The 25811-nt window shown below is 40.1% G+C and overlaps 3 protein-coding genes across 3 annotated transcripts; 1 reads left to right on the forward strand and 2 right to left on the reverse strand.

Annotated features, from left to right (window-relative positions):
• Positions 1-1119: 1119 nt before the first annotated feature.
• On the reverse strand, positions 1120-15912 carry LOC118404230 (5'-deoxynucleotidase HDDC2-like). The gene is made up of 6 exons (XM_035803264.1): positions 15794-15912; positions 12754-12878; positions 10735-10837; positions 3615-3683; positions 2895-3033; positions 1120-1531 (listed from the first exon to the last, which is right to left on the reverse strand). The coding sequence occupies exons 1-6, from the start codon at positions 15848-15850 to the stop codon at positions 1368-1370; spliced, it is 657 nt and encodes a 218-aa protein (XP_035659157.1). The 5' UTR covers positions 15851-15912; the 3' UTR covers positions 1120-1367.
• LOC118404228 (39S ribosomal protein L15, mitochondrial-like) lies at positions 14241-15833 on the reverse strand. The gene has a single exon (XM_035803262.1). The coding sequence runs from the start codon at positions 15646-15648 to the stop codon at positions 14758-14760; it is 891 nt and encodes a 296-aa protein (XP_035659155.1). The 5' UTR covers positions 15649-15833; the 3' UTR covers positions 14241-14757.
• On the forward strand, positions 15913-25639 carry LOC118404229 (28S ribosomal protein S28, mitochondrial-like). Its single transcript, XM_035803263.1, has 4 exons — positions 15913-16214; positions 17229-17315; positions 17881-18065; positions 25349-25639. Exons 1-4 carry the CDS (start codon positions 15948-15950, stop codon positions 25503-25505), a joined length of 696 nt encoding a protein of 231 aa, XP_035659156.1. The 5' UTR covers positions 15913-15947; the 3' UTR covers positions 25506-25639.
• Positions 25640-25811: the final 172 nt, after the last annotated feature.

Raw genomic sequence — 25811 nt, forward strand, 5'->3', positions numbered from 1 at the left:
TCCGGACAAAGCATTGTATATATCATTGTATGTGAGGAACTGTAAACTTTTACCCTAGCCCACAATGCACCACGACACCATGGGCAATTGGAACTGTGCAATTGCTTATAATAAGTTATACAACATGTCTTAAAATCAAACAGGTCTTTTCAAACGAAAAGAAACTGAAATTTACAAAAACAATTCTCAAAACCTTAACACTTTAATTTTGGCAAAAACAAGAAAAAGTGCTGTATAAGCTCCACATTGGGAGTAATAAGGCCTAGGAAAAAATGTGTGTTTCCTGTTTCAGTCCACAAAAAATTAGGGTCGGTAGGGATAACTTTTTTCTTTTTTGTTTTTAGGCTGGTCAAAACTCTATAGTGATACATATTGCAATAGAGTTGAACAAAGTTAACTGAAATGCATGAAGACACTAGAGTCCATTCCAAGACACCATGCGGATGTTTGTGACCATTGTTTAGAATTGATTTTAAAGTTTTGTAATTATATGTCTAGGACATTTGATACTTCAGAAATATTTGTAACACTGTTTCAACTTTATAAATATTTCCCTGGTCCTGTAAAACTTTGGAAATATTCATCGTGTGGAATTGGATACTTCTAATGGTTTCTAAATAATGATAACAGCATTCTACCATTATTTACCATTTTCTACCATTTTTTGTAAATGGTTCAGTGGGCTGGGAAGATAGCAATTCACACATCCTTGCAAAGTATGGTTGGGTGCCATGCAACAATGGCCCACCACAAAGGATCTACCATTGCCCAGCAGTGAAATCTAAAAATATACAGATACAACAATAGGGCTTACTTTTATGGGGGCAATAAACTAATTTAACCATTTGGCCAGGTTTACCATTTTTTACAAATATTTGTAAATGTGAAATAATCACACAGAGGTTTCACAATTATTCTAAATAAAGATATTTTTATACAGTTACTTTCAAAATGTTTCTAAAATATTCAAAGGAATTCAAATATATGAGTACTTTCTTAGTCAATTTTTTGAAAATAATTTAATTATTGTGGCTCAGATATTCTTTTATTCAAAATAATTCAGACTAATTATAAATATCGCCTAAAAACCCTCATGGTGTCTTGGAATGGACTCTAAGTGCCTTTCAATGTCAAACTTTAATTTTGTGCATAATAGATACAATTATCCTTCATCGGATAGGACAGGCAGTGTTTTTACTTCAATAGGAAGCAAGCTGAATAAAAATTCTAACTGGAAGCTATGTGACTCCACTGCCCACCCCCTTAGAAGTCTAGGGTCAGCATGTTTTTCTAGGGTGGGTAGGGAAACAGGAAACACAACATTTTTTTCCTAGGACAGTGAGGAATGCTATGAAATATCATAAGCATTATCTGGAACTGGTTTTATCCTGAGCATCACTGCTGGATGATGAGGGGTCCCTCTTGGTTGATGGGTTAACAATTCTGGTTAACGGGTTATCAGCGTCATCGTTGTCTCGCAGTCTGTTCAGGTCTTCCACCCAAGACTGCACAGATGGATAATTGAACTTTCCTGTGGAAACAAAAGGAGATATAAAGCTATTGAATAAAACCACCGGTAACAGAATAATGTACATGAAATCAGCTTTTCTGAACCAGCTGCAAAATTAGAGTCCATTCCAAGTCACCATGATGGATTTTAGGCGATATTTGTAATAAGTCTGAAATATTTTGAATAAAAGAATATCTGAGCCACAATAATTAGATTCTTTTCAAAAAATTGACAAAGGAAATGCTCATCTATTTGAATTCCTTTGAATCTTTTAGAAATATTTTGAAAGTAACTGTACAAAAATATCTTTATTTAGAATAATTGTGAAACCTCTGTGTGATTATTTCACATTTACAAATATTTACAAATATTTACAAATATTTGTAAACTTTGCCAAATGGTAAATTAGTTTATTGCCCCCATAAAAGTAAGCCCTATTGTTGCATCTGTATATTTTTAGATTTCCCTGCCGGGCACTGGTGGATCCTTTGTGGCGGGCCATTGTTGCATGGCACCCAACCATAATTTGCAAGGATGTGTGAATCGCTATCTTTCCAGCCCACTGAACCATTTACAAAAAATGGTACAAAATGGTAGAAAATGGTAAATAATGGTGGAATGCTGTTATCATTATTTAGAAACCATTAGAAGTATCCAATGCCATATCATAAATATTTCCAAAGTTTTACAGGACCAGGGAAATATTTATAAAGTTGAAACAGTGTTAGAAATATTTCTAAAGTATCAAAGGTCTTAGACATATAATTACAAATCTTTAAAATCAATTCTAAACAATGGCAACAAACATCCGCACGGTGACTTGGAATCGACTCTATAGGTATACGAAATTGTAATTAATAGAAGCTTCTGCATCTGTCCACAAAGATTTTTTTTAAAGTGAAATCAGACTTTTAAGCGTAAAAAAACTAATGGCCTTAACCATAACTTGTTCAATCTTAACACAAGATGTCAATTGGTTGAAGATAAATGAGAAAACAAGGCTGAGTTGGAAACATGTTTGCTCTGTGAGCTTCTTTTGTCACTTGCAATTAGCCCTCGGGCAAAAATTCACAATAAACTTTGGAATAAATAGACCAGTCATTAATTTGGACAAGATGATCTGTAATTTTCGACAAAAAATTTGACTTGCTGACTTATCAAATGACCAACCAGTGTTTGTCAAGGAATGGGCAATCCACCATTTTTGTGCTGTCACGTTATTTGTGCAGATAGAGCGCGTGAGCAGTAGACTTAACAGCTCCCCCGTCTCTGTCAAAGGAGGGTTGTAAGAAGACTGAAGTTGGACAGTCAGCCAAAAATTTGGGTCAACTTTGCATCAAAATGATTTTTACCAAGTTGAACAAAGAATAACTTCAAAACTAACCTCTTGTAGAGTTGAAGAAGTCTTGAAGTTGTCCAGGCCGATTCTGCAGTGTCTCATACTCGAAGGCTTGCAGGACCATGTCAAACTTGTCCAGATCCTTTACTGCTTTAGCTTCTGCTGTGGACTCCATCTCATATTCCTATAAATGTACATTTAAAAACTAACTGATTAGAGGCAATTAGAATTGTCAGAGAGTTTAGTTGAGAAAGTCCAAAGTCCCTCTACAGAAACAGTTTCTTTCCTGGACAGCCAAACGATGGAAATCTCTCGGTGACAAGTGTTTTCCTCCTGTCTACAACTTTTCAGCCTTCAAAGTAAATGTTCACCGCTATCTCCTTGTACAATTTTTTCCAAATTCTTGGTTCATGTACAATGACCTTGCTCTGAACAATCTCGTTAAAAAAGTTATACATTTTATGCCATCACACAATAGAAGTAACTATTATCTTTACACAGATATTGAAAGAAAACAATGAAACATGTATATTAATTACTACTATACTAGTGGGAACTGGGAATCCTTAACAATTTTCCTTTATATTGCTTGGAGATAAGAGCATACTGCCCTTTCCTCAGACTGAGGCAATGACTTACAACATCTACTGCAGTACTAAGAATGCTCCACTAGATGGTGCTACTTCACATGATCGTACACAATGTACGTCCATAAAACTCTGCAGTACCATCAGGCTTTACTAGGTGATGCTATTTCATACTGACCTCCCATAGACTGTAGAGTTCCTTCCCTACCTCCCCTCCTACCATACCAGACAGGTGCAGCATGGCTTCCTGCCACAGAAATGGAAATTAAACAAATGCAAAAAGGAGTTATTAATTTTCGAGAAAAGTGAGTCAAGCTAATGTATGATTCTAAAACTTGTTGATCAAAGAAATCGGGAAAGACTGAATAAGATTTTTTAAAGATATACATGTACAGTACTTCAGAAGTTCAGAAGTTACTCTCATCTAAAGATTTGAGATAATAATCCTAAGCCATTTTCTGAATTTCAATTTTGTTATATGGCCATTACTAGCAGCATGATTTGTATGAATATAGATACAAATTTTGAAAGGCTGACAACCAATGTCATTTTCAATGCTCTCATACAGTACATGTAGTTTTGAAAGAACATTTCACAAATACAAAATTTAAAAATCATATAAAAATTGCAGCATGATACTATAGGTAGCAGTATATTTGATGAGCAACAGAACAAGTATAATTTAGAACTGCCACAGAATTCAAAATACTCTGCTAGAATTCTTGTTTTGTTATCTACATAGATAGGACACTTTGCTATAAGGAACAGCAATGCCATGGGATGAAAAAAATGCCTCAAAACAAGAAAATTGCATCATGATATTCATGGTAGCTGTATATTTGATGAGAAACAGAATAACTTCAATACTTGTCTCTTTATCTACATCCTCAGAAAGGTTTTTAAAGGAAACAGCGACTGGATGAAAAAATGGCTCAGTAGCTGTATATTTGATGAGAAACAGAATAACTTCAATACGGATAATTCTTGTCTCGCTATCTACATCCACAGGAGAGTTTGCTGAAGGGAACAACAACAGGATGAAAAAATGCCTCAGAAAACAGGAGAAACACATCCGATCAGTCTGACGGCATTTCTCAGCCCACTGTGATCGCTGTTCCACCTCCCATAATCTCATTCCTATCACAGCGAACACGCCTACCAAACAAACAATGGTGGGAAACGTTAACAATGGAGGGACACAGGGCTCTTGAATGTGCCGGTTTGGTGCGGCGCTATTACCACGTGTGTCCAAAAGATCGGTAAATACGGACAGGCGCTGACACTGTTGAATCACGTGGCTGTAATGCTCTTAACCCTTTTGACACAAACTCTGGGTAATCGTACTACAGTTAGACACAGAATACTACAGTAAAGGAGATATTTGTGAGTGTTTTATGTCTAAACTAAAAGACTAAAGCCTTCTTGATTCTTGCAGCTGTAAGTTGTCGTATTGGGCAACTTTTCACACACCATGTACGTCGTAGGTAAATTGTACATTGTAGTTGGCTCTAGAGGCAGTTGACCTGTGTAGTCTGGCATCTAGGCTTGTTAAATTTTGTACTGTATAAAAATAGGCTAGGTAGCTGCCTAGTGCCTGCATTGTATTGTACCTGTTGCCATTTGAATAAAGTCAAGGCTAAGCAGCAGTATCATTTGGATTTCTTCCAAAATTGATGACTAAGGTAAGGAAACAATCTCACTTGGAGAAATCTTCTAAAAGGTTTCTTCATTAATTCTAACAAGATTCTGACAAAGGTTTGTGTGATTTTACACCCCCTAAAAGCCTGAGATCATTGTGTAAAGCTGCATTCTGTTTTAGAGGAAGGAATTTCTAGCATCATCACTAAGTCATCAGCAAACCACTGAGTTCATGAGAAAGAATAACTCAAATATTTTTTGTCAACTTTCTGCTACGGTATGCGTATATGAAGACGAACTTGCAGTCGTATGCTAACCTGGTTCTAAAGGTCTGCATACTTTCAGCTACCACTACAGTAATAGAAATATGATATCAATTGATTTTTTTCATCAGACTGTGCTATAAAACAGGACTTTTCAAAAAATTATCATAACAGTGTGTGCATTACAGCCAACTTATAAAAGAAACACAATAGTTACTGTGAAATCTTTTTTGTTGCATTTAAGCACAGATTACTTTGGGCTGCATACTTTTTTTCAGTAACTTGAGTGAGCCCTTTGAAAGCTATTTTGAATTCCAGGAATTCTTCATAAAAGTTTTTTTTTTTATCCCTGCAATTCTTAGGAAGATAGTTTCATTTAGTATGATTGACTTCCTGAATCTAGCTGCAGCATAAAACGTAGACAACCTTCTGAATTTCGCACAAAACGTGCCCCCTCCATTTCAGGACCCCAATAATATTGTTCATCTGCATGTACAGGGATGCTAAAACAAAGGAATCCAAACTACAACAGTACAAGCTACATGACCTGGTATCCCATGGTGGGAAGTTACACAGGACTTAGACCAACTCAAACGTGCCAGTTTGTTGCTAAATGACTATTACTGGTGTAAGAATGCAGAGAGCAAACGTAGACAGCGGTCCGTCATGCGACAGTCAACATCCCTGTCTTCCCACTGATGTCTGTAACAGTGTGCTGGGGTAGTTAGAATGTCTGTTACAGTGTGCTAGGGTATTTAGTGGTACAAAAACACAAACACACTACAAGCTATTAAAATCACATCACATAATTACTAGTGCTGAAGTGTATGATTTAGTGGTTCAATCCTTTAGTCCCCTCAAAACAGTGACAAGCCTGCTGTCAGCTATTGTGTCTGAACATTTACATGTTAAGGCTTTAAGAACATAGGACTTCATGAACAGACTAAGGGCTTTCAGAAGATGGGGATTTCGAAAGATAGGGGTTTGGGAACATGGGTCTTTCATATAACATAAGTATTTCGGAAAATAGGGTCACCGACTTAGTAGGCTGCTAGATTTATGTGACCCAGCAGTTACAATGGATAACATCCAACCTTTTTTTCCAAGCAGATAAATTGGAAGGTACAGCCTTTTCTGCATTTCTCCATCTCTGTCTACATTTTTCCATCTCTTTCTAGCATATGTAGGCTTTCTTGGTGCTACCTACTGGCTTTCTCAAGAGAGGAACAGAAAAAAAATAAAAGGCCAAAACAAAAGACCTAACAAATATACATGTAAAGGCATACAATATATAGCACTAGATTGATTCATCTGCTTTCTTTATCAATTTTCTCAGAAACAAAAGACTGGTAAGAGGAAGGACCACTTCAGTATAATACATTTTCCCTTTTGCATTCATCAATACAAGACACAAATAGAATGCCAGATAAAAATGGCAAAAAAAGTGGAGCTGGAGCCTAACCTCTGCTTGGAGAGTAGACTATACCGTCAAGAGTCAAGACTGTTTAAAAGTGACTAAACAATCCAATTGAGAAGTTCTCATTTTATTTCTTACACTATACAAAGACAATAGGAGTAACTCTGTCAACGGTGCAAGACAACACTGTCACTTCCCTTCCACAGATGACATAAACTGACAAACAAACACTATTGTTAGGGGAGGGAAATGCCAACATTGTCTGGGACTCCAGTCTACTGCTGTCCAAATGTGCCAGTTTGTCACCAGTTGTTGAGGAGGGGTTCCCACAAGGATCCTGTAACACCCTGCTGTACTACTGACAGGGGACTGACAAGTGCTAAACTAACATGCTTCAGTACCCATGGAGTTGTTTCTTCTACTGGAGATACCGAGCCTCCATACTCACTTTGTAAGACTAAGAGCTTAAATATAAGAGATGGGATAAAAGGGAAAACCTAAAAGGTCTGCACAATTGTGATAGCCTGGTATCCAGCCGTATTATAGCTCCCAAGTCTCTTCTGTCCTCTTCGCAAATACAAAGACAGAAGAGACTCGGTAGCTATAATACGGCTGGATACCAGGCTAGAATTGTGACTGAGGCGTCAAGAAGAAAGTGAAAAATAATCATGTCTGTGTATACAGGTAACAGTTACCTATACTTACATGTAGCATCTGTTACCTTCTCTTTAAAAAAGTGGAAAGTAGATTTCCTTCAGACAATCATCTTTTGGCAAGAAAGAAGGATATTGGTGATTGTATATCAAAGAAGAGGAACAGTTTAAAAGAAAACGAAGAACACAGGGAAATTGAAAAGGAAGAGGAAAGGAAGAAAAAAATGCTTATCTCCCAGTCTCAAGTTCACTGCAATATGTATACAGTGAAACTTATAAGGTCATGCCAATCTCAATACTTAAGTTAACCATTGGAATCATATGAAATGTAACAGTGTATTGCAAATAAAAAACATTCCTACTCCAGTCGAAGAATATTTCAGGTACCGCCTTGTGCAGTTTACTTAAATTGTGTTCCACTTGCGGCAAGTTGTAGAAGGCAAAAAGAAGTATTTGTGGTTGAAACAATACAGCAGCAATACTAGCAGATTCAACACAGTGCATTTGCAGTAATAATTCATCATGAATTTAAACCATCCCAAACATTATGTTTGTGAAGGTTAGACATACAGGATATGATAAATAGATGATGGTTCAAACTCTTCTTCAGATAATATCAAAATTTTGATATTATCCAGAAGAAGAGTTTGAACCATCATCTATATCTATTCATCCCAAACATTCTTCAGTAATCAAGAGGTACAAAGAGAGAATGGTAGATCCATGCAAACAAACCTTGTCAGGTAAGGTCAAATGTTTGCCTCTGACTCATTTTCATGCTGAATTTTACTAGCTGGTCTTTCCAGTTCCCATACAAAACGAACCAAAAAGTCAAGAGACCAAGCCACCCATCTGCTTGGATCTCCCTGCCCCAGTACCCTGCCCAGCTGCAGGTGTTCCATGTCCCCCTCAGTTGATGCCTGTTTACAACTCATCAGGTACAAGTGGGAGGGGGAGTTTGGGGGCTCTCTCTGGCCCTACAAATATGGCCTAGGGCAGCAACAAGTCAATTCTAGGGATAACAACCTCTATTGATTTTGGCTGGACACCAAGAAAAGAAAAGAAATAAAGTTTTTCTTTTACTTAAGTTTTAAACTTCAACTTTATGTATTCTGAGTAGCATTCAATATAATGGGGGTGAGAAATATAGAGGGACATAGTAAATGTTTCTAGCCACCCGGCCAGCAAACTCTCACCCTGCATGTCTCCTCCCTAGAGTACTTATCCAACGTCTAAGGCACGTTTTACACAAGGTTTTTCAGAGACATCCTGGCCAAGACCGTCTCAGCCAAGATATCTCAACCACAGTGTAAAGAGAAATTTAAGGGTCTCAAGATGCGATTCCTACTGCACATCAGAGGTGGACTCAAGGGGCTCAGCGGGAGTGCCAAGACACATTTTTCCAGTGTGAAGAGAACGCAAGGTCCTCAGGAAAACCTGTCCTCGCTGCCGAACAAATTCTCTGCCGGTCCTGGCTAAAAGAGGGTCTGCATGGGGGGTCCCGACAACGATTTACGCTGAATTCAGAAGAACCCCTACGTATTACGCTAAATCAAGGAAGGCAATTACGTTAAATTTGGTTGCCTCGCTACGAATTACGTAGATAAGATGGTTTTCCAAAAGTCTGGCTTTCACGAGTAGGAGGAAGGGTGTACAGGCCTTTCTTTGATGTTGTACTAAATATGATTTGAATCCGACAACGACCATGTTGGTGGGTAATTGAATTAAGCAGTACCATCTTCCTGTAATTTACAGACATACACTGTAATCCAACATGGCGCAGATGTCGTCAAATGAAAAGCCTGTATTCTTACATGAAAGAGAAAATCTCCAGGTGATGCAACACACAGAAATAACCTAGTGTGGCCTCCCCACAGTCAGACAGCCCTCCGCACCATCCTGACCTTTCTGGGAGGGGTCCTGTTTTTCCTGGAGAGAGGGGGTGGGTATTCTCACATGAAATAAAAGATCTCCAGGTGATGCCACACACAGAACTACTCTAGTGTAGCCTCAGACAAACCTGTCAGCCCCCCACACCAACCTGACCTTTCCCATGCCCCAGGAGTAAACGGAGGCCTGGTGCATGTGCTACTGATAAAACATGCCTGAGAGGGGGAGGGCTTTAATTCTCATGGAATGGGACCCTGCTGGCAGCCTAGCCTCTACCAGGCTTTCCTACAGCAGGGGTGCGTGGATGATAGAATTGGGTAAAAAATCTGGAAACTGTCCAGGGGAGTCATAGCCTGGAGTCCAGCCTTCTTCGCTTTACTATCCTGTTCCTGATCGCGGGTAGCGACCTTTGGGAGCGGACTAAAACGAACAAGGCTGGACTCCAGGCTAGGGGAGTCAGTCAGTCAAAGCTAAAGAACGAGAGATAGCAAAACCAGAAGTTATGCTGCAGTACCAAGGAAAGCCACAAGGGGGCCCAAAATCTAATCATTTCCAACTTTCGTCACACCCCACCAACACACCTAGTATGAAAGCAATCCATCCAGCCGTTCTTTTCTTGAGTTATCTTGTTCACAGACACACAAACGCTAGTGTAATATAGTGAATATTCATAGAGGTAAGAATGCCAGAATTCCGCCATATTCCCCAAACAGGAGTCATCTTCTGATTTTTCCTTGACATTTGCCCAAGTATAACAGGAAGTTACTTCTACTTTCCCCTGGTTCAACTCAAGGCTAAGACTCCAAAGTTAAACAAGGACCCACTGGAAATGAGAACTCCATCAAGGAGGGAATAAAAATAAACATGGAAGTCAAAGATATCTTCAGAAGTCTTGTAGGAAGCCAAGAGTTTGGAACTGGATTTATGGTGTTATGATATTGTACATATCCGGTTTTCCCACCGAAAATGTTGCACTGTATGCTTGTTACTTGGTACCCTGGTTTTTAGAGTACTAATCTTGAATGCCTTTCAGCTCATTTTTGTATGTCTTTTCCCATGATTTTACTCCTTCACCTGGTGGGTTTTCAAGTATTTCTGGTTGTGTAAAAGAATTCTCCAATATAAGGGAACCATTACAAAATGGTCACATTGGCTATAGGACTTTGACTGTATCTGTTTTGAGATCATAACAATCATCTAAATGCTATTAAAACTAAATTCAAAGCGTTTCCACCTATTCTTGCTACCTTTTAAATTTTCAGTCTATTGCTGTAGTGGGCTGTCTCTGAAAAATTTTTCTCACTGGATTGGACTTTTTTGGTTGCGCCCTGGGCAGAGTCCACAGTTATTTGAGAAATATGGGGGACAGGAGCGTCTAGAAGGAGAGAGTGGACTTAGTCCGGACAAGTCTTCCGAGATAATGATGATGATACTGACCTTCTCCCTCCTGTGCTTCTCCTCTTTACTGATGCCATCAGCTGGAGCAATGTCTCCCACAATGCTCTCTGCCATGTCATGGACAAGGGCTATCTTGATGCACCTGGAACAAAAAGCACTCTGTCTACACCGGTTGGACTATTAACTGATAGGTGACTGATTGATTGATCTTATAGGGTAGTCCCTTCAGTCTAGATGACTGATTTCCAAGGGAGCCCTGAACATGTTCGCACATGTTTACACGGCGGGGTTATACCGCCCCTTATGGGGTGACATACCCTTTCGCTGGTAAATCACCGTGTGGCTGATACGGTATGGAGGTTCGCCAGGCCTCCATCCGGGTGATTTGAAGTGAATCACCAACTCCAGACAGAAGGGTTTGTTCCATCTCACACCGCACCATCGCACGTGTGGGGGTTCTTTAACGTGCATGGGGTGTGACTCTCCCCATACACGGGACCTCCATTTAACGTCCTATCCGAGGGACGGCCCTAGCCGAAGCTAGGTACTCATTTTCACCTGAGTATAGTGAGGAAATTCGTGTAAAGTGCCTTTCCCAAGGGCACAAGATCGGTGACACGCAGCCGGATTTGAACCCGCAACCTCTCGGTCACGAGGCACAAATCCTGCCACTGCGCCAGGCGATCTCACACCAGTGACTAGCACATTTTAGATTTTCAAACTGTTCTTTCTCTGTGACAATGTTTGAAATATGATTGTAAATGATATATTGAATTTGGTGTTTTACCTTTTGTTTTTTTGTCTTACATCTTGTATCATGTTCCATTTATGAGATCAAGGGTAATACTAGTTGCAGTTCAGTCCCTAAATAATCTAGTGGAAGAAAGTCTGAGGAATAATCTCCAAGTAGATCCAACAGTAGCCAAGATAGTATCAAAAGCTGGCAAAGAAGTGCAGCTGTCCTAGAAGCGTGCAGTAGCCAAACAAACTCCCAAGCCAGCTAAACTCCTCTGCCAGCTTTTGATACTACAGTCAAACCTGTCTATAGCGGCCACTCAAGGGACTGGTCAAAATTGGCCACTATAGAGAGGTGGCCACTATAGAGAATATGCTAATTAATTGACCACAAGCAATAACTTACACATGGTTTTAGTACCCACTGATCTTTATTCACATAATACAGTACTGTACATGTACTGCAATGATTTTACACTATATGTATTAAGAAAACAAAAGCTATAAAAAGTTTTAATTGTTCTACAGTTGATATTGTCTGAAGAGACCGGTATCGTCATATTTCTTTGATCTTTCGTCTTGTATCCTTTGATACTTCACCGTCCGTGTGTTCCCGCTCCCGTTCACACGTCAGATTCGCCCATTATGCTAATGTGGTACTCACAAGAAAAGTCACATCATTTTAGACTTATCTCTTAATAAATGTAAGAATAACATCCACCATAGTCTGAAGTTCATATCATTTTGTCTTTGTAACAATTTATTTAGAAATTTTTGTGATGTAAATTAACCTAAGCGATAGTGTATTAGAACGTAACTTTAACACAATTTACCTCCGTAATATTGGTGTCGTCTATTGACCTTATATGACCTCGTTTGTCGGCGGGTATGGGTAGCGCCAGGTTGACGAAGTTTTGGTTTGAAAATAAGTCACAGAGGTTTTAAATCCGGCGTAGGGTGACGATACGGCCGCTGTATATGGCCGAACGCGTGCCGAAACATAGATCAGCGGTCCGCGTGGCCGTAAACGGCAGTGTTTTTGTTCCTGCGGGACCGGAAATCGTGTGGCCGTGGCCGCGTTGGACAGGTGGCCGCTAAGCCTATTTCTTAATCATTAAAAATCCAAGGGACCGACAAAAAGTGGCCACTATGGGCAGGTGGCCGTTATGCAAAGGTGGCCGCTAATACAGGTTTGACTGTATCTTATGCTACCGCATCTGCTTGGAGATTACTTAGGAAGTTCCCTTTGTGGAAAGTCATGTATTTAGTCAAAGTATCACTACAGACTCAGAGGATCAGTTCCAATTCAGATTCAAAACTTACTTGTCCCTGTTGAGGCCTCCCTCCCCATCCAGTAAAAATGCCATGATGGCCATCCTGTACATGTGGTCAGCTACACTCTCCACGTTCTGGACACCCCGCAGGACCCAGCCTGTCCGAGGGACTCTCTGGAAAAACAACATAAACAATGACAAAATACCCCCGTCATGTTACTGTATATGGGTGCAAGATTGGAGGTACAATATAATTCGTACAATGAGGAACAATTATATTATGTTTACATAATTGAGAAATTTAATTTAAAAAGGGTAATAGGTGATTTTTTTAAACTTCAAAACACCTCTGTATGAGTATGATGGTCTTAGCCATAATTTGCAACTTTTTCAACTGTTTGAAAAAAGATCTGATGTCACCTTTAGAATGTGATACTATGTATGTTTTTGCATTTGCTTGCTGCTTACATGTGCATCTTAAGAGTATAAACTAAATTGACTGGTCTTTTAATCATATTGTTTAGAGGGTATGAAGCAGGCTGTAGCATTTCCCGTATGGCAGAAGTCCCAACTTTTCTTAACTCTCCATGCAGAGGGCTAGTGGGAAGAAAACAGGACGTATATAGGGTCCCATCTTCCCCACTAACTTCTACATCCCCTTGAAGAGTAGAGCTATTCTTATTCAAGCTGACACATTTATTGCCTCTGATAGCTAGAGCTATGTATGTGTATTTCCCATACGTTAGAGCCTTTCTGATGACCCTTTGTAGCTCTCTCATAGCCCACATCCAAGAAAAGACTATCCCGCAATTTCTAAGGCTTTGTCTCAGTAAGACTGTAGCTGTTTGTCTCTATAAGTGAGCCTGTGTATTTGGAGGCTAATTGAGTGAAATATAGGATGTTGGCGACCAGTATACAACTGTTCATATAAGTACAATGTATTATCCTTAAGGTGGACTCTCACTGCACTTGCGGCACCGGTGCGGCACTATTAGCCTCCTTCACCGGAGTCTCTGGGAAGCTTGGCAATTTTTTTTGGGGGGGGGGATTTTTTTTTGGGGGGGGGGGCGGTAGGTCGATTCGCGATTTTTAACCGGGAATATTATGCCGGGAAAGGAATATATGCCGGGAAAGGAATATACACCGGAAAGCTTGTACGGGCTAGGCGAAATTGGCTTCCCAGTACTGGGAAGCCAATATTCCTTTCCCGGCATATATTCCTTTTCCGGCATAATATTCCCGGTTAAAAATCGCGAATCGACCTAAAAACCCGCTTCCCAGAGAGGCCAGTGAAGGAGGCTATTTCACTAGCCATTTCTTGATTCTGCTTTTCAATCCTTTGGAGTCTTCCCCTACCCCATGGCTCACATTGAAATTGCATAACCATAGTAGTGTTACTTCTGATTCAATATCTCTGTCTATCTCTACACTACACACCAACTGAAGCTGTCTGAACAATACAATCAAACTCAGGAAACCTATAATTGTATTGACTACATGTAAAAAAGGGCAAACAGAAGGGAAAAAGCAACAACACATGTTCAATGTTCTTTAATACTAGGATTGACAGCTGGTATGGAGGCCATAACCAGTGGCCATAACATTCAAGATAAACTACAATGTACTGTGCTCTTTAAAGAATTAATCTTTACTCAAAAGGAGTTTCATACATTAACTCCATATCTTGATAATAACTCCATATATTGATAAACTCCATATCTTGATACCAATACTCTTTTAAACTTCTTGAAGACTGCCATGTTGAGTTGATAATGATAAGAAGTCCATGTAGCATTGTTCTCATACTAAGCATAGTAATATTAGTATTAGCAAGCATTCATTCAAGGACCACTTCCATAGAATATCTATTCTCAACATTTCCAAAAGTCTGTATTTCCTTTGCACTTTCCTTATAATTATCATTTAGTAGTGATTTACATGTACTCTTCCATATCTTGTTTTCATCAATGCAAACTTAATTTCAACAATTATACTGGTGCTCCATCATGAATCATCTTTATTACTTAAAGTTATACAAAATGAGTCATGGCTTTCAAGACTTGTAGAACTCCAAGAGCTCTGGATCTGTTGGTTTCAGGACAGTTTTCCTATTCAAGTCCACCAGCCAGCCTGCCCCAAGTCCAAACAGAACCTGTCTTGGGTCCTTCCTTATACTCAACATCTCAAAACGTTCTTCCAAGGAAAGGTCAGGCAACTTGTAGCCATACTTCTCTGCTAGGGCCAGACGAGCTTTCTGGATTTCCTTCGGATCGGCAAGATATCCTCGAGACTCCGCGCTCGTGTAGTATTCCACCAAGTCTTCGGGCGGAAGCGCACGCTTCGGAATGGGAGTGCCCTTGGCGAAGAATCCTATTGGGTCCACCAGGATATGTAAGGACATGGGATCATAGTATGACATGGTTATCGTTCCACCGTTTCGCTCAACAGTGGCGATGGCCAGCTCCGAGGCGTACTGCACCTCGATGTTGATCTTGGCTTGGAAGATGTCCGCCCCCTCTTCCACGAGGTTGATTCCGTAGTGTTGCCTCTTGGGATTGATGTTCAAGGCGCGGCCTATTGTGAGCGAAGCGAGATCGATGGGCTGCGTGGTGTCGATGCGACCCATGTCGATGAGATACTGTAGACGGTAGAGCGAGAGTGGAGGGTACTGTCTACGGCGGCTGTGGTTTTCGTAGTAACCATATTTGGGGATCCGCAGGTAGAACGGAGTGTTCCCACCTTCAAATCCAAGCCTTGGCCTGGTACCTCTTTGACCTTGACCCTTGTGACCTCTACCGCATTTCCGTTTCGACTTACCGCCCCCCATACGGCGTGGTGCTTTAAAAAACGAGCCAGGGAGGGGTTTGATGTTGTTCAAACCGACGCGAGGGAGGTTTTTGAGGAGGTTCAGCGCCCCACGTGTGCCCTTGCCAGCGGACGCCATCTTGGATTTTCCTTCAGGAGAGCTCTAGTCAAAGAAACCTGAATATATCCCAACGAAATCGGTAAAATGGAACCTCTTATAGTCAGGGAACGATCAAGAACCACGTAACAGTTCCTCAACACCTAGAACTGGAGAAAACACCCACTTTTAGCTGTCCGACGAGCATCATGAATTCGAGCAGTTTTCCCCTGGACGCCGCCATGTTGTTCTATGAGGTAACCAATCACAGCCGCTGTAAGAAAATGTGCTAAAACCAAAGTCTGTGATTGGTCAATTTCAGCAAAAGGTCATAGACCAAAATGGCGGCCTTCATGCTTGCAAAAAGTCGTCTGATTCTCACAAATTTCAGAGTTTTAACGTGCCAAAGAAAGTTTTGTACAAGTGACAAAGGACCAGGGGAATTTTTAGACGATGCGGGAGAAAAATTGAGAGGAGAAAGCCCACCAGAGACAGCTAAAACGGAAGAAACGCCGGTGAAAAGGTCAGGATTTGCGAAGGCCTTTGAAAAGCATGAAGACTGGGAACACATAGAGGAAAAGCTCTCTGCACCTTCAGAATTAGACCAGGTAAACATAACGTTGGTCATATTGTTTCATGTAAGTTGAAAACTATAAAACGCAGGACGAAAATAGAGCGATATACACGTTTTATATATCCCAAGTGTCACTGAATTAATATCATAAACTACAGATATGAATACTAGTATTGGTGCATTTTGTTATTTATAAGTGTGAACATTTTTTTCTGTGACGTATCTTTGATGTCTAGAACCATGTGTGGTATTGACCAGAGTGCTTGGCACGCCCCAGTTTTTTTGGGTTTCAAATGGAGGCAGCACACCCTCAAGTCTAGCGACCAGACCTGCAGTGGCGCCCTCTCTCCGAAAGGAGGAGGAACGCCCGCCTCACCTTTTTCTATAAAGTAGTCAACAATGATATTAACATAGACGCCAGCAATATTCTGAAGCCTGCCCAAGGGCGTACCCGGGGTAGTCACGACTTCAAATATCAACACATATTTGCACGCACCGATATCTACAAACATTCTTTTTTCCCACGCACAATTCCCGAGTGGAATGCCCTGCCTGGCACGGTTGTAAGCGCTCCCAACGTTGAGCACTTCCGTGCCAGGCAGGCGGCCTGCCCGCCCTAACCCGGGAGCCTCAGCTCCCCCCCCCCCTACTTTTGCCCCTCGCGGGGTCATTTGGGGGTATCCTATGCAGATGCAGATGCAGACCATCTAGATCTCTTCCAGGGAACAAAGCAAAATAACTGTACATGGGGTGAGAGGATATTCCTTCAGCTACAAGATCAACTGAGTTCTGATCCTTCAACTTCTCTAATAATACCCCGACTTCTATTAGGATAGGATCTTAGATGGAGATCATGTTTTTGAACATGTTAAAGAACATACCACAGCCATGCCAGATATGCAGCTTGTACTAGTACTTACTCATCAGTTCACACCAGGTATGTTATGCCATAAACATAAGGTAGTAAACTGGGTATGAAATACAAACAAACATTAACTTAACAAACTTTCTTTGCAAACTTAATAAACACCATTTACCATTTGTTTAGGATACAAGCACAGAGAAGAAGGATCCTCCCAAGCTGTCTGGATTTGCTGCAGCTTTTGAAAAACATACAACTTTAAAGGACTCAACTGTAAGTACCGGGTACACACAAGATCACAGTTGATTTCATTGGCAAACAAATTCTGCTTGCATTATTGTTAGGCTACTTTAAGTTCAATATTGAGTATCACATCTTATTAAACAGATGTATCTTGATATTGACTTTTTTTTGCTGTTACTTTACTCAGAAAAGGTACCTTATATTTGAATATTAATCTATTGTGAAATAAGTGAAAATCTAGTAATGTTATAAAAAATGAATCTAAAAATGATTCATAAGGTATGTTGTAAAACATCCAACGTATGTCACAAAACAACCTGATTGTTTTCAGCACTTCATATCATACACCGTATGACTCTAATACTACTGCTACTAGTACTACTTCATAATCATATCTAGTGTATCTGTGGGGAATGCAATCCACAAAAGTTTGTTTTCGAAACCATTGGTTCAGGTATTTTGGAATGTGACAACTTTATTTAGATCCCTTCATTTTCTTTTTTTTTTAAATCAAGGAAACTTGATCTGCTTCTACGTTGTAAATGTTGTCCATTACAGACTACTTACATCCTATTCCTATCTCCTACTCTTCCAGTCGGACTCTCCGATTCCAGATGAGAGTTTTGCGTCCATGTTGCGGAGATCCCCGCTGGTGCAGCTGGGCGATGTGAAGGACAGGATCGTGCTGGGGAGGGTCTTCCATGTGGTGGAGAGGGACCTGTATATCGACTTTGGGGGCAAGTTCTACTGTGTATGTCCCAAACCTGGCAAGGAACCTGAGTGAGTATTATCTTTATGATCTACAGATATAGCTGTGTACGTAAAGAAATTTTAGGTACAGGTACAGGTACGCTGGTTTAGGTACATGTATGGACCTTTACCTGTATCAACTTTGGGGGCAAGTTCTACTGTGTATGTCCCAAACCAGGGAAGGAACCTCAGTGAGTATCATCTTTATGATCTACAGATATAGCTGTGTAATATTATTTTGTAAGAAATTTTAGGTACTGGTACAGTTACACTGGTTTTGGTACAGGTATGGACCTTACCTGTATCGACTTGCAAGTTCTACTGTGTATGTTCCAAACCTGGGAAGGAACCAGAGCGAGTATTACCTTTATGATCTACAGATATAGCTGTGTAATATTATTTTGTAAGAAATTTTAGGTACTGGTACAGTTACACTGGTTTAGGTACAGGTATGGACCTTACCTGTATCGACTTGCGAGTTTTACTGTGTATGTTCCAAACCTGTGAAGGAACCAGAGTAAGTATTACCTTTATAATCTCCAGATATAGCTGTGTACGTAAAGAAATTTTGGGTACTGGTACAGGTACATTGGTTTAGGTACAGTTATAGACCTTTACCTGTATCGACTTTGGGGGCAAGTTCTAGTACTTCTACTGCGTATGTCCCAAACCAGGGAAGGAACCAGAGTGAGTATGACCATATCTATAAATGTAACTGGGATAGTGGAGTTTTCTTTCGCAGAACCGGCAAGAAGCAAATCTCCAGTAATAGAAGCTCTAAGGAAGATGTCTAATTGGCAGTTATACCTGCTACTCACTCACTCTCTGGTTTAACGTCAATACAGATACAGATGTTTCAATGTGTACAAAAAGTTTGTGCACTGGTATGGTTGACAGGTCTATTTTTCACTTTGAGATTTGTGTGAAGAGAAGATTGGTCTCAAATCTGTATCATGTGGCTAAAATCTCCTTCCACCTCCCACACATAATTCACTCCAGCAATGCCTGTGGATTATAGACATTTATAAGGTTATTCCATCATTTTAACAATACCAAGAACACACAAATCATCCTCAGTGCCCATCTTAGCACTGGTGATGGTATTTTGGCAAGAATGCAGACATGCAGGGCTCAAAATGTACCTTTTCCTGCATACCTGCACTTCTGCAACTAACATTCTAAGTTACCAGCGGCAGACAAATTCTGCATCACTCACTGCAAGTGAACGATTGATCACTCATTCTAAATTCTTTGCCTTTCAGGTTGGAAAATACTCCTAGTGCTAGTTGTAACAGTTTGAATGTTTGTATCTGCTGTATGAAAGAAAAAAAAAATGCCGCTACCGGTATGTCTCCTTATAGTATACTATAGTTTATGTTGTGGACAGGTTTTATCATGTGCCAGTTCAGGTAGAGATCAGAAATACTTGCATACTAGTAGCTCAAATGTATGTGCATATTCAGTCATAACATGGTGTCTTCACTCTATAAGTAGGAAACTCTCCCCACATCACTACTAACAACATCATCAATGGTAGCCACTTGTGACAGAGCACCAGAATTCTGCTGTCAGGTGGTATTTCGAGCCCTGACATGCATAATTACTCGCAACTTTTCATACAACATTCCTGCGATGATAACTGTTTATCCCTCCGGCAGTTAACATTGAAGTCACATGGATTTAATGAATTAGTTCCTCTGGTCCGCTCTACCGAAGGTCAGCTGTTACTTTATAATAGGAATATCCGAATAGGATAAGAGTTTCAAAATATTTTCTATGACATCTAAAGAATTCATGGCTCTAAGCCAAACTGTTATTATTACTAATGAAATTCTTTTGGATTCTAATTAGGTTCAGACATTATTAATTTCAGACAGCCAAATGCACATGTCTAGTAAGAATGAGATATTTCCTTGTCATTCACTTGAAATTTTAAAGTTAAATAAAACTATTAAAAGGTCCAAAAAGACTATACATGAAAGAGGGATAATATAAAAAGAGATTGAAGTTTAATTGGGCAATGTATGGTTTCCTAAGGGATTAATATTGTCAGTTTGCATATGAATTATGGTACTGATAGAAAAACTTGTACAGTTTAGATCTCAGACTCAGTCCTGGTGGTTTGAGTATGTTTGAATTTTAGTGAAGGCATACCAGTATCAGTGTGAAAACAAAGGATTCCAAATAGTGGGAATAAGACAATGAAAAAAAGATGATTTTTTTTAATGCCGCTAGCCATGCTAGCTGTAATAAAGATACAATAGAGAAACCTCAATGTAAATGTACCAAAGTCAGTTCTGCATCTGATTGGTGGTTTCATCTATTTTTGCCGGTGCATAGCACCGGCTATGAGACGGGAGAAGCGGTTCTTTCAACCCTTCGTTTGGTTTGCATGGATGCATGCATGGATGCATGGATGCATGGATCGGTCAATTTAACCAAACCCTTTTAATAGCCTTTCTATATGCCCTATTGCGTAATCGAGCCAGCGTGGCTGAGCGGTCTACAGCACGGTACCTATTGGAGCAGTTTGCTTCTCCAGCCATAGATCGTGGGTTCGAACCCCACTTGCTGAAATTTTTTTTTCTTTTGTAGACAAATCTCATGTAGTGTTTTTTTAATAGAAGAAAGACCAATTCAGTAATTCTATGTTAAAAACTCTTTTTTCGTGTGATTTTGTTTAACATCCAGGCTTTTTTCAAAATACGCACCGGCCAGCTTTTTTCAGAAGCTTTCTTGTTTGAATTGTGAAAGCATACCAGTGTCAGTGTGAAAACACAGGAATCCCAACAGTGGGAATGAGACAATGAAAAAAAGAGGAATTTTTTGGAATCCGTCCCAATCAGCTGTAAGCAGTAGGAAGTGGAGGAGACAGAAAATGGATGGATTGCCCCTCCAACAATTTCCCAGCCACACCCCTTTAAACAGAACCAGATGGACTGGTCCAGTGGTCTTGACTACAGACCTAGCCTGAGGATTGGTCTCTTTCCCAGGATCCTCCTTGTCTGTGAACAATTAGCTCTAAAGGCACCGCTAACTGGATTGTGTGGATTATGTTTACTAGTGTATCGATTGTGAACAGTTAATTGTTGTGAAAAGAAGACATTTTGCTACTTGAAAACAACAGTTAAAGTTTTAATTAACGCTCATGCCCAGCCACTTTTAACTTGCCCAGAATCTGGAAGTTGAATATTCAGTAAGGCGGGAAATGTTTGTGATGTTTCAAGTGTGCCATTGAAAAAACTGTCTTAAGACACTGCATTAGACATCTAGCAAATATGTTTGTAGTGTGATGATGAGTTTGCAGTGAGGAGTCATATAACCACTGCAAATTTTTCACTATTTGATATTAGTGATAGTTTGTGTTCTTAATTTGTTGCTTTATATATTTACTTTACAATTCTTGCTACAGCATTTCTCATTATTGAACATTCAATCTTGAACATTCAAACCTCTTAACACCACACGATCCTGAGAGTTTGGATTTCCAGTAGATGATATCCACTAGAAGAACTTTCCGTGGCCTAATCTGTTCAGTATTAACTATTATCATCCAGTCTGGTGCCACATTCATCCCTCATTATTATTCTCTGAGATCGTGGGAAAAAACTGCCCGCCTCTGGTTCCAGTTATCCTCGTTTGTCAGAGGCCTTATTGCTAAAACGTGTCTGAACTTTGGTCGCCAATTTTGGCTGATTTCTCCGCTGGTGAGGCTAAGTGGATGGGGCAGGGTCCTGGAGATGTCTTGTTAAAGTGAAGTCACTGTAGGTCGTGAAAGGGAAGAATTACTGGGGCAGTATACCTAGTACCATGTCCACTAGCCTGGATGCCAGACTTTCAAGGCCTATGCATCCCAACCCCAAGGAAATTCTATAGCAGGTCCCCATGGCATGAGTAGGACACTGATAACCCGGTTATGCACGATAGATATTAGGAAGTGGATGGGGCAGGGTCCTGGAGATGGCTTGTTAAAGTAAAAGTTGTTAAAGTCACTGCAGGTCCTGGAAGGGAAGAATTACTGGCTGTATGAATGATGAGGGTAGCCAGAATTTAGTCTGGTATCTAACCGTATTATAGCTCCTGAGTCGGAGTCTGTTCTGTCCTCTCCGTAAATACGTCTGGCCAGGTTGATTTGAATGTTGTGCCTGAGAAATTTGCGGAGAGGACGGAAAAGACTCGGGAGCTATAATATATAATATATAATACGGTTGGATACCAGGCCACCAAGGCAGTGGTTGGGTCAGAGTCCTGGAGATGTCTTGTTCAAGTGAAGTCACTACAGGCCTTGAAAGGGAAGAATTACTGGTTCAGGGCTGTCCTTATACACTGGAAGCCAGACTTTTAGCCAAGACTTTTAGCCAGGACAGCCCCCAAGGAAATTCTACAGCAGGTCCCCCAGAGTTAGACCCTAACAGACTGTGCAGGGTCTGGTATCCTGACTACAGGTCCCAACCGGAGTAACTGGTCTATGTATTATAAGGTACAAACAAATGTACATGTATACCTGAACAAATTACAGCACTAGCAGATGCCTTTTTTTGCTTAAGACAAGTAGATCCTGTCTCAAAGATGACAATTTTATGCTTCAATCTTTGAAGAACTCATGTTTCATGATTAAGATATATGTATGTATGAAAATGAGTTTTGCCTTTCCAAGACAAACCTACACTCATCTCGATCCTCCATACCAAAATGACATAGAACGACACACACCAACTTTGTGCAGACTTTTTACTATCCATCATCAGACATATGAAATAAAGTAATTCTGAAAGTTTTCAACTTTTAATTCTATGTTTGAATGAATGAAGGAATTTTGTATGTTTTTCTGAAATGTGTTTTTTTAATGGTTTTTATGTCTTTATTTCTTGATCACAAAATGAAGGGGGAAAAAGTCTATGTGATGACTCAAATGTGTCAGTAGTCTCCCCATGTGTTTCCAGATATCATAACTTCTTTATTAGATAGAGCACTGAGCCTAGGTGACCCAAATTGGTGGGACATGAACAGTTATTGTTATGTGTTGCACTAGTTTAGGTGAGACATGAACAGGTATTGTTATGTGTTGCACTAGTTTTGACACCTCAGGCCCTTAAAGTGTCGCCTGTTCCTCCTTAACCCTTTGGGTCCAACAAAGCATGTCCATGTGGCCGTCTTTAAGTAAACAGCTTTCTTAAGGTATTATTACCCACCTCCGTCAACACCTTACATACAAACCCAATTATCCTTGGGGGTGTTACACGTTTTTCCCACACTCTTGCGCCCAAAATTGGGCGGACTTTACCTAGGAGGCGGGTTTACAGGGGTCAAGTTCCGACTCCGCGCCGCCAGCTCGGCGCCTGTTGCCGCTTTGTCGCACGGCTGTCGCCTCCGTGTTGTAAACGCTTCTAAAAGAGACGTGTAGAGCGTAAGAGCATATCCCTGGGACAATGGCGGAGGGGCGGGGCGCGAAAGCTTATCCTCTTAAAACGGTTCTGACCCCTCAATGTTAGCAGTGATCCACCGGTGCCCGGTTGTTAGTGAGACGCGTGTGACCCCCTGTATGGTACACACCTTACACTGACAGTTACCACACTGTTACGGAAATAGTCTCGTGCACACTTTTTTTACCTTCGTTAGAAGGTTATGTTTTCAGTAGCATTTGTGTGTGTGTATGTGGTTGTGTGTAGTTGATCAGCATAAATCCAGAATACCTGGATGGATTGTATTAATATTTTGTACGTGGCCATGAGAACTTGAAACAATTAGATTCTGAGCTCCCTAGCGGCTTGCTAAAAATACTTTTGTACCACTTTACCATGCCTTGATGTAATTGCAGCAAATGATGCACTCATAGGCCATGGCAAATTGTTTCCTTGGAAAGTGCGGACAAATTTAGCAAGAAAGTCAGAAAACCATAAAGAAAACTTTTATCTGACTACTACTGTATTCCTTATAAAACGTACAAACTGTCCTGTTAAGCACTGTTTTTGTGTTGATCATCCAGTTCGGCAAATATGGTTTTAGATCCGTAAAACTTTGAATTTGTTCCTCACACACAGTTTTACGTAGACATTTGTACCACTTTTTCTGCATACTACTTTCCTGACATACCTGCAGTAAATCAAGCACTCCTACTGGTCTTACTCTTAGGCCATGCCAAATCATTCTCCTGGGTTTCAGAATTAGGAAAGTGTAAAGAAAACTGAAAGGCTAACTTGAATCCAACTTCTAGTATATTCAACCCACAAACAAAAGAGCAAACTTTTCTTTCAGACTCCTCCAGTTCAGTAAATACAGTTTTCGATCCTAGAAACCACAAATTTATTTAACATGGCCTCATCAGGCCGCGTGCGCCCTGCCTGCTAGGTGGCCCGTGTTGTGTGGACGCTGCAGCGCCTCTTTGAGCCTTTCCCACAGGAGCAAAGTTACACCTATTGACTATCAATACTACAGCAGACACTCGGCTCTTTACAGTATACACTGCCGTGCTGAGATAACTTTACACTGAAGCACACTGTGGTAGCGTATGTCTGCATTCTTTGGGGCTGACACAAAAAACAAAGATTGAGTAAAGAGGGACCCTGTTTCTAACTAATGAGCCTTTGCTGTGTTCATTACAGTATTTACTCACAATGTTTTAGACCAGGTTTTAAATGGAAGGAAATGTGTAAAAAATAATTTGACTTAAACAATGTTTTGTTTCAACTTCAAGCAGTATAGATTTCATTCTATATCACAGCATGTTTGTTTGTTTTTTTCAAATAAATCTAGATTTTATGTAACTTATTATCATGTCAAAAATGTAGATGTAGGAGCGATATGAAGGAGTATATAGAAAATTTGATAGAAATGAAACTTGTATGTTTTGTGGGGACAACAGCCTAGGGAATCTGTTGGTGTTACAGCTTTTAACCAACTACACTTTTAGCAAATATTTGTTTAAAGTGATAGTGCTAATACTTTTGTCCAAAAGAAAGAGTAGTCTATTAAAAAAAAAGAAAATAAGTTGAACAGTGCTCATGTTTGTAAAAGGTATGGCCAGGCCACCATATCAATGTAGTAATGTTAGGTGATTTGGAGAAACACTATGTAGAATATGAAATCTGCTTAGTACAAAATATACTGGTTCTCCTTCCTTTTATAACTCTTCTTACATGAGTCATGTATAATGGAAAGGTTAGAGTGTATGGTAGGGTAGGGTTTGTTTGGACCCATATGTACATGTTTGTTAGTGGTTGCAATAATATATCATGTATTTCATGTTTTTTTATGGTTAAGTTTAACGTTCAATCCTTCCATATCCCTATAACACCTCCAATTCTCATCCACAGGAAATACCACAGAGGAGTGAAGGTACGGTTGCGACTGAAAGACCTGGAGCTCTCCACGCGGTTTATCGGAGGCACCAAGAACACCACGCTTCTAGAAGCCGACGCTGTACTGTTGGGTCTTCACAGTCCCTTGGAAGGAGAAAGGCCAAGACAATGAATACTTCACCAATAAGAAGAAGACTTCTTAAAGAAAGTTGTTGTTAAAAAAGTTTTGTTACTTCATGTTGAAAGAGACATTTCCAATCAAGCACAAAGATTTGTTGAGTTGTAATAAAATGCACAGCTATAGAAGAACTTGTTGATGTTGATGGTTTTGTTGTTTCAAATGTTCGGTTTGGGTTCGTTTGGTTGGTTCTTGTTCTGAGTACATATACATTTGTACCTGTGTGTTTTTGTCAACAACAGTCTCCATCAAACTTCTCTCAGGATCCAATGAAAATGAAATTGCAAAATTTGGCTCAAA

This window comes from Branchiostoma floridae, chromosome 17 (genome assembly GCF_000003815.2).
Source record: "Branchiostoma floridae strain S238N-H82 chromosome 17, Bfl_VNyyK, whole genome shotgun sequence".
Classification (NCBI taxonomy): Eukaryota; Metazoa; Chordata; class Leptocardii; order Amphioxiformes; family Branchiostomatidae; genus Branchiostoma; species Branchiostoma floridae.

Bases quoted from the DNA above. Each gene is read 5' to 3' on its own strand.
- LOC118404230 (XM_035803264.1), bottom strand. From the start codon at position 15,850: ATGGCGGCGTCCAGGGGAAAACTGCTCGAATTCATGATGCTCGTCGGA. The intron at 12,879-15,793 runs GTGGGTGTTTTC...TTGTTTTTCCAG, and splicing joins TGCTCGTCGGACAGCTAAAA to AGAGTCCCTCGGACAGGCTG. The intron at 3,684-10,734 runs GTCAGTATCATC...TTTCTGTGGCAG, and splicing joins AGAAGCACAGGAGGGAGAAG to GAAGCCATGCTGCACCTGTC.
- LOC118404229 (XM_035803263.1), top strand. From the start codon at position 15,948: ATGGCGGCCTTCATGCTTGCAAAAAGTCGTCTGATTCTCACAAATTTC. The intron at 16,215-17,228 runs GTAAACATAACG...CCATTTGTTTAG, and splicing joins CACCTTCAGAATTAGACCAG to GATACAAGCACAGAGAAGAA. The intron at 17,316-17,880 runs GTAAGTACCGGG...CTACTCTTCCAG, and splicing joins CAACTTTAAAGGACTCAACT to TCGGACTCTCCGATTCCAGA.
- LOC118404228 (XM_035803262.1), bottom strand. From the start codon at position 15,648: ATGGCGTCCGCTGGCAAGGGCACACGTGGGGCGCTGAACCTCCTCAAA.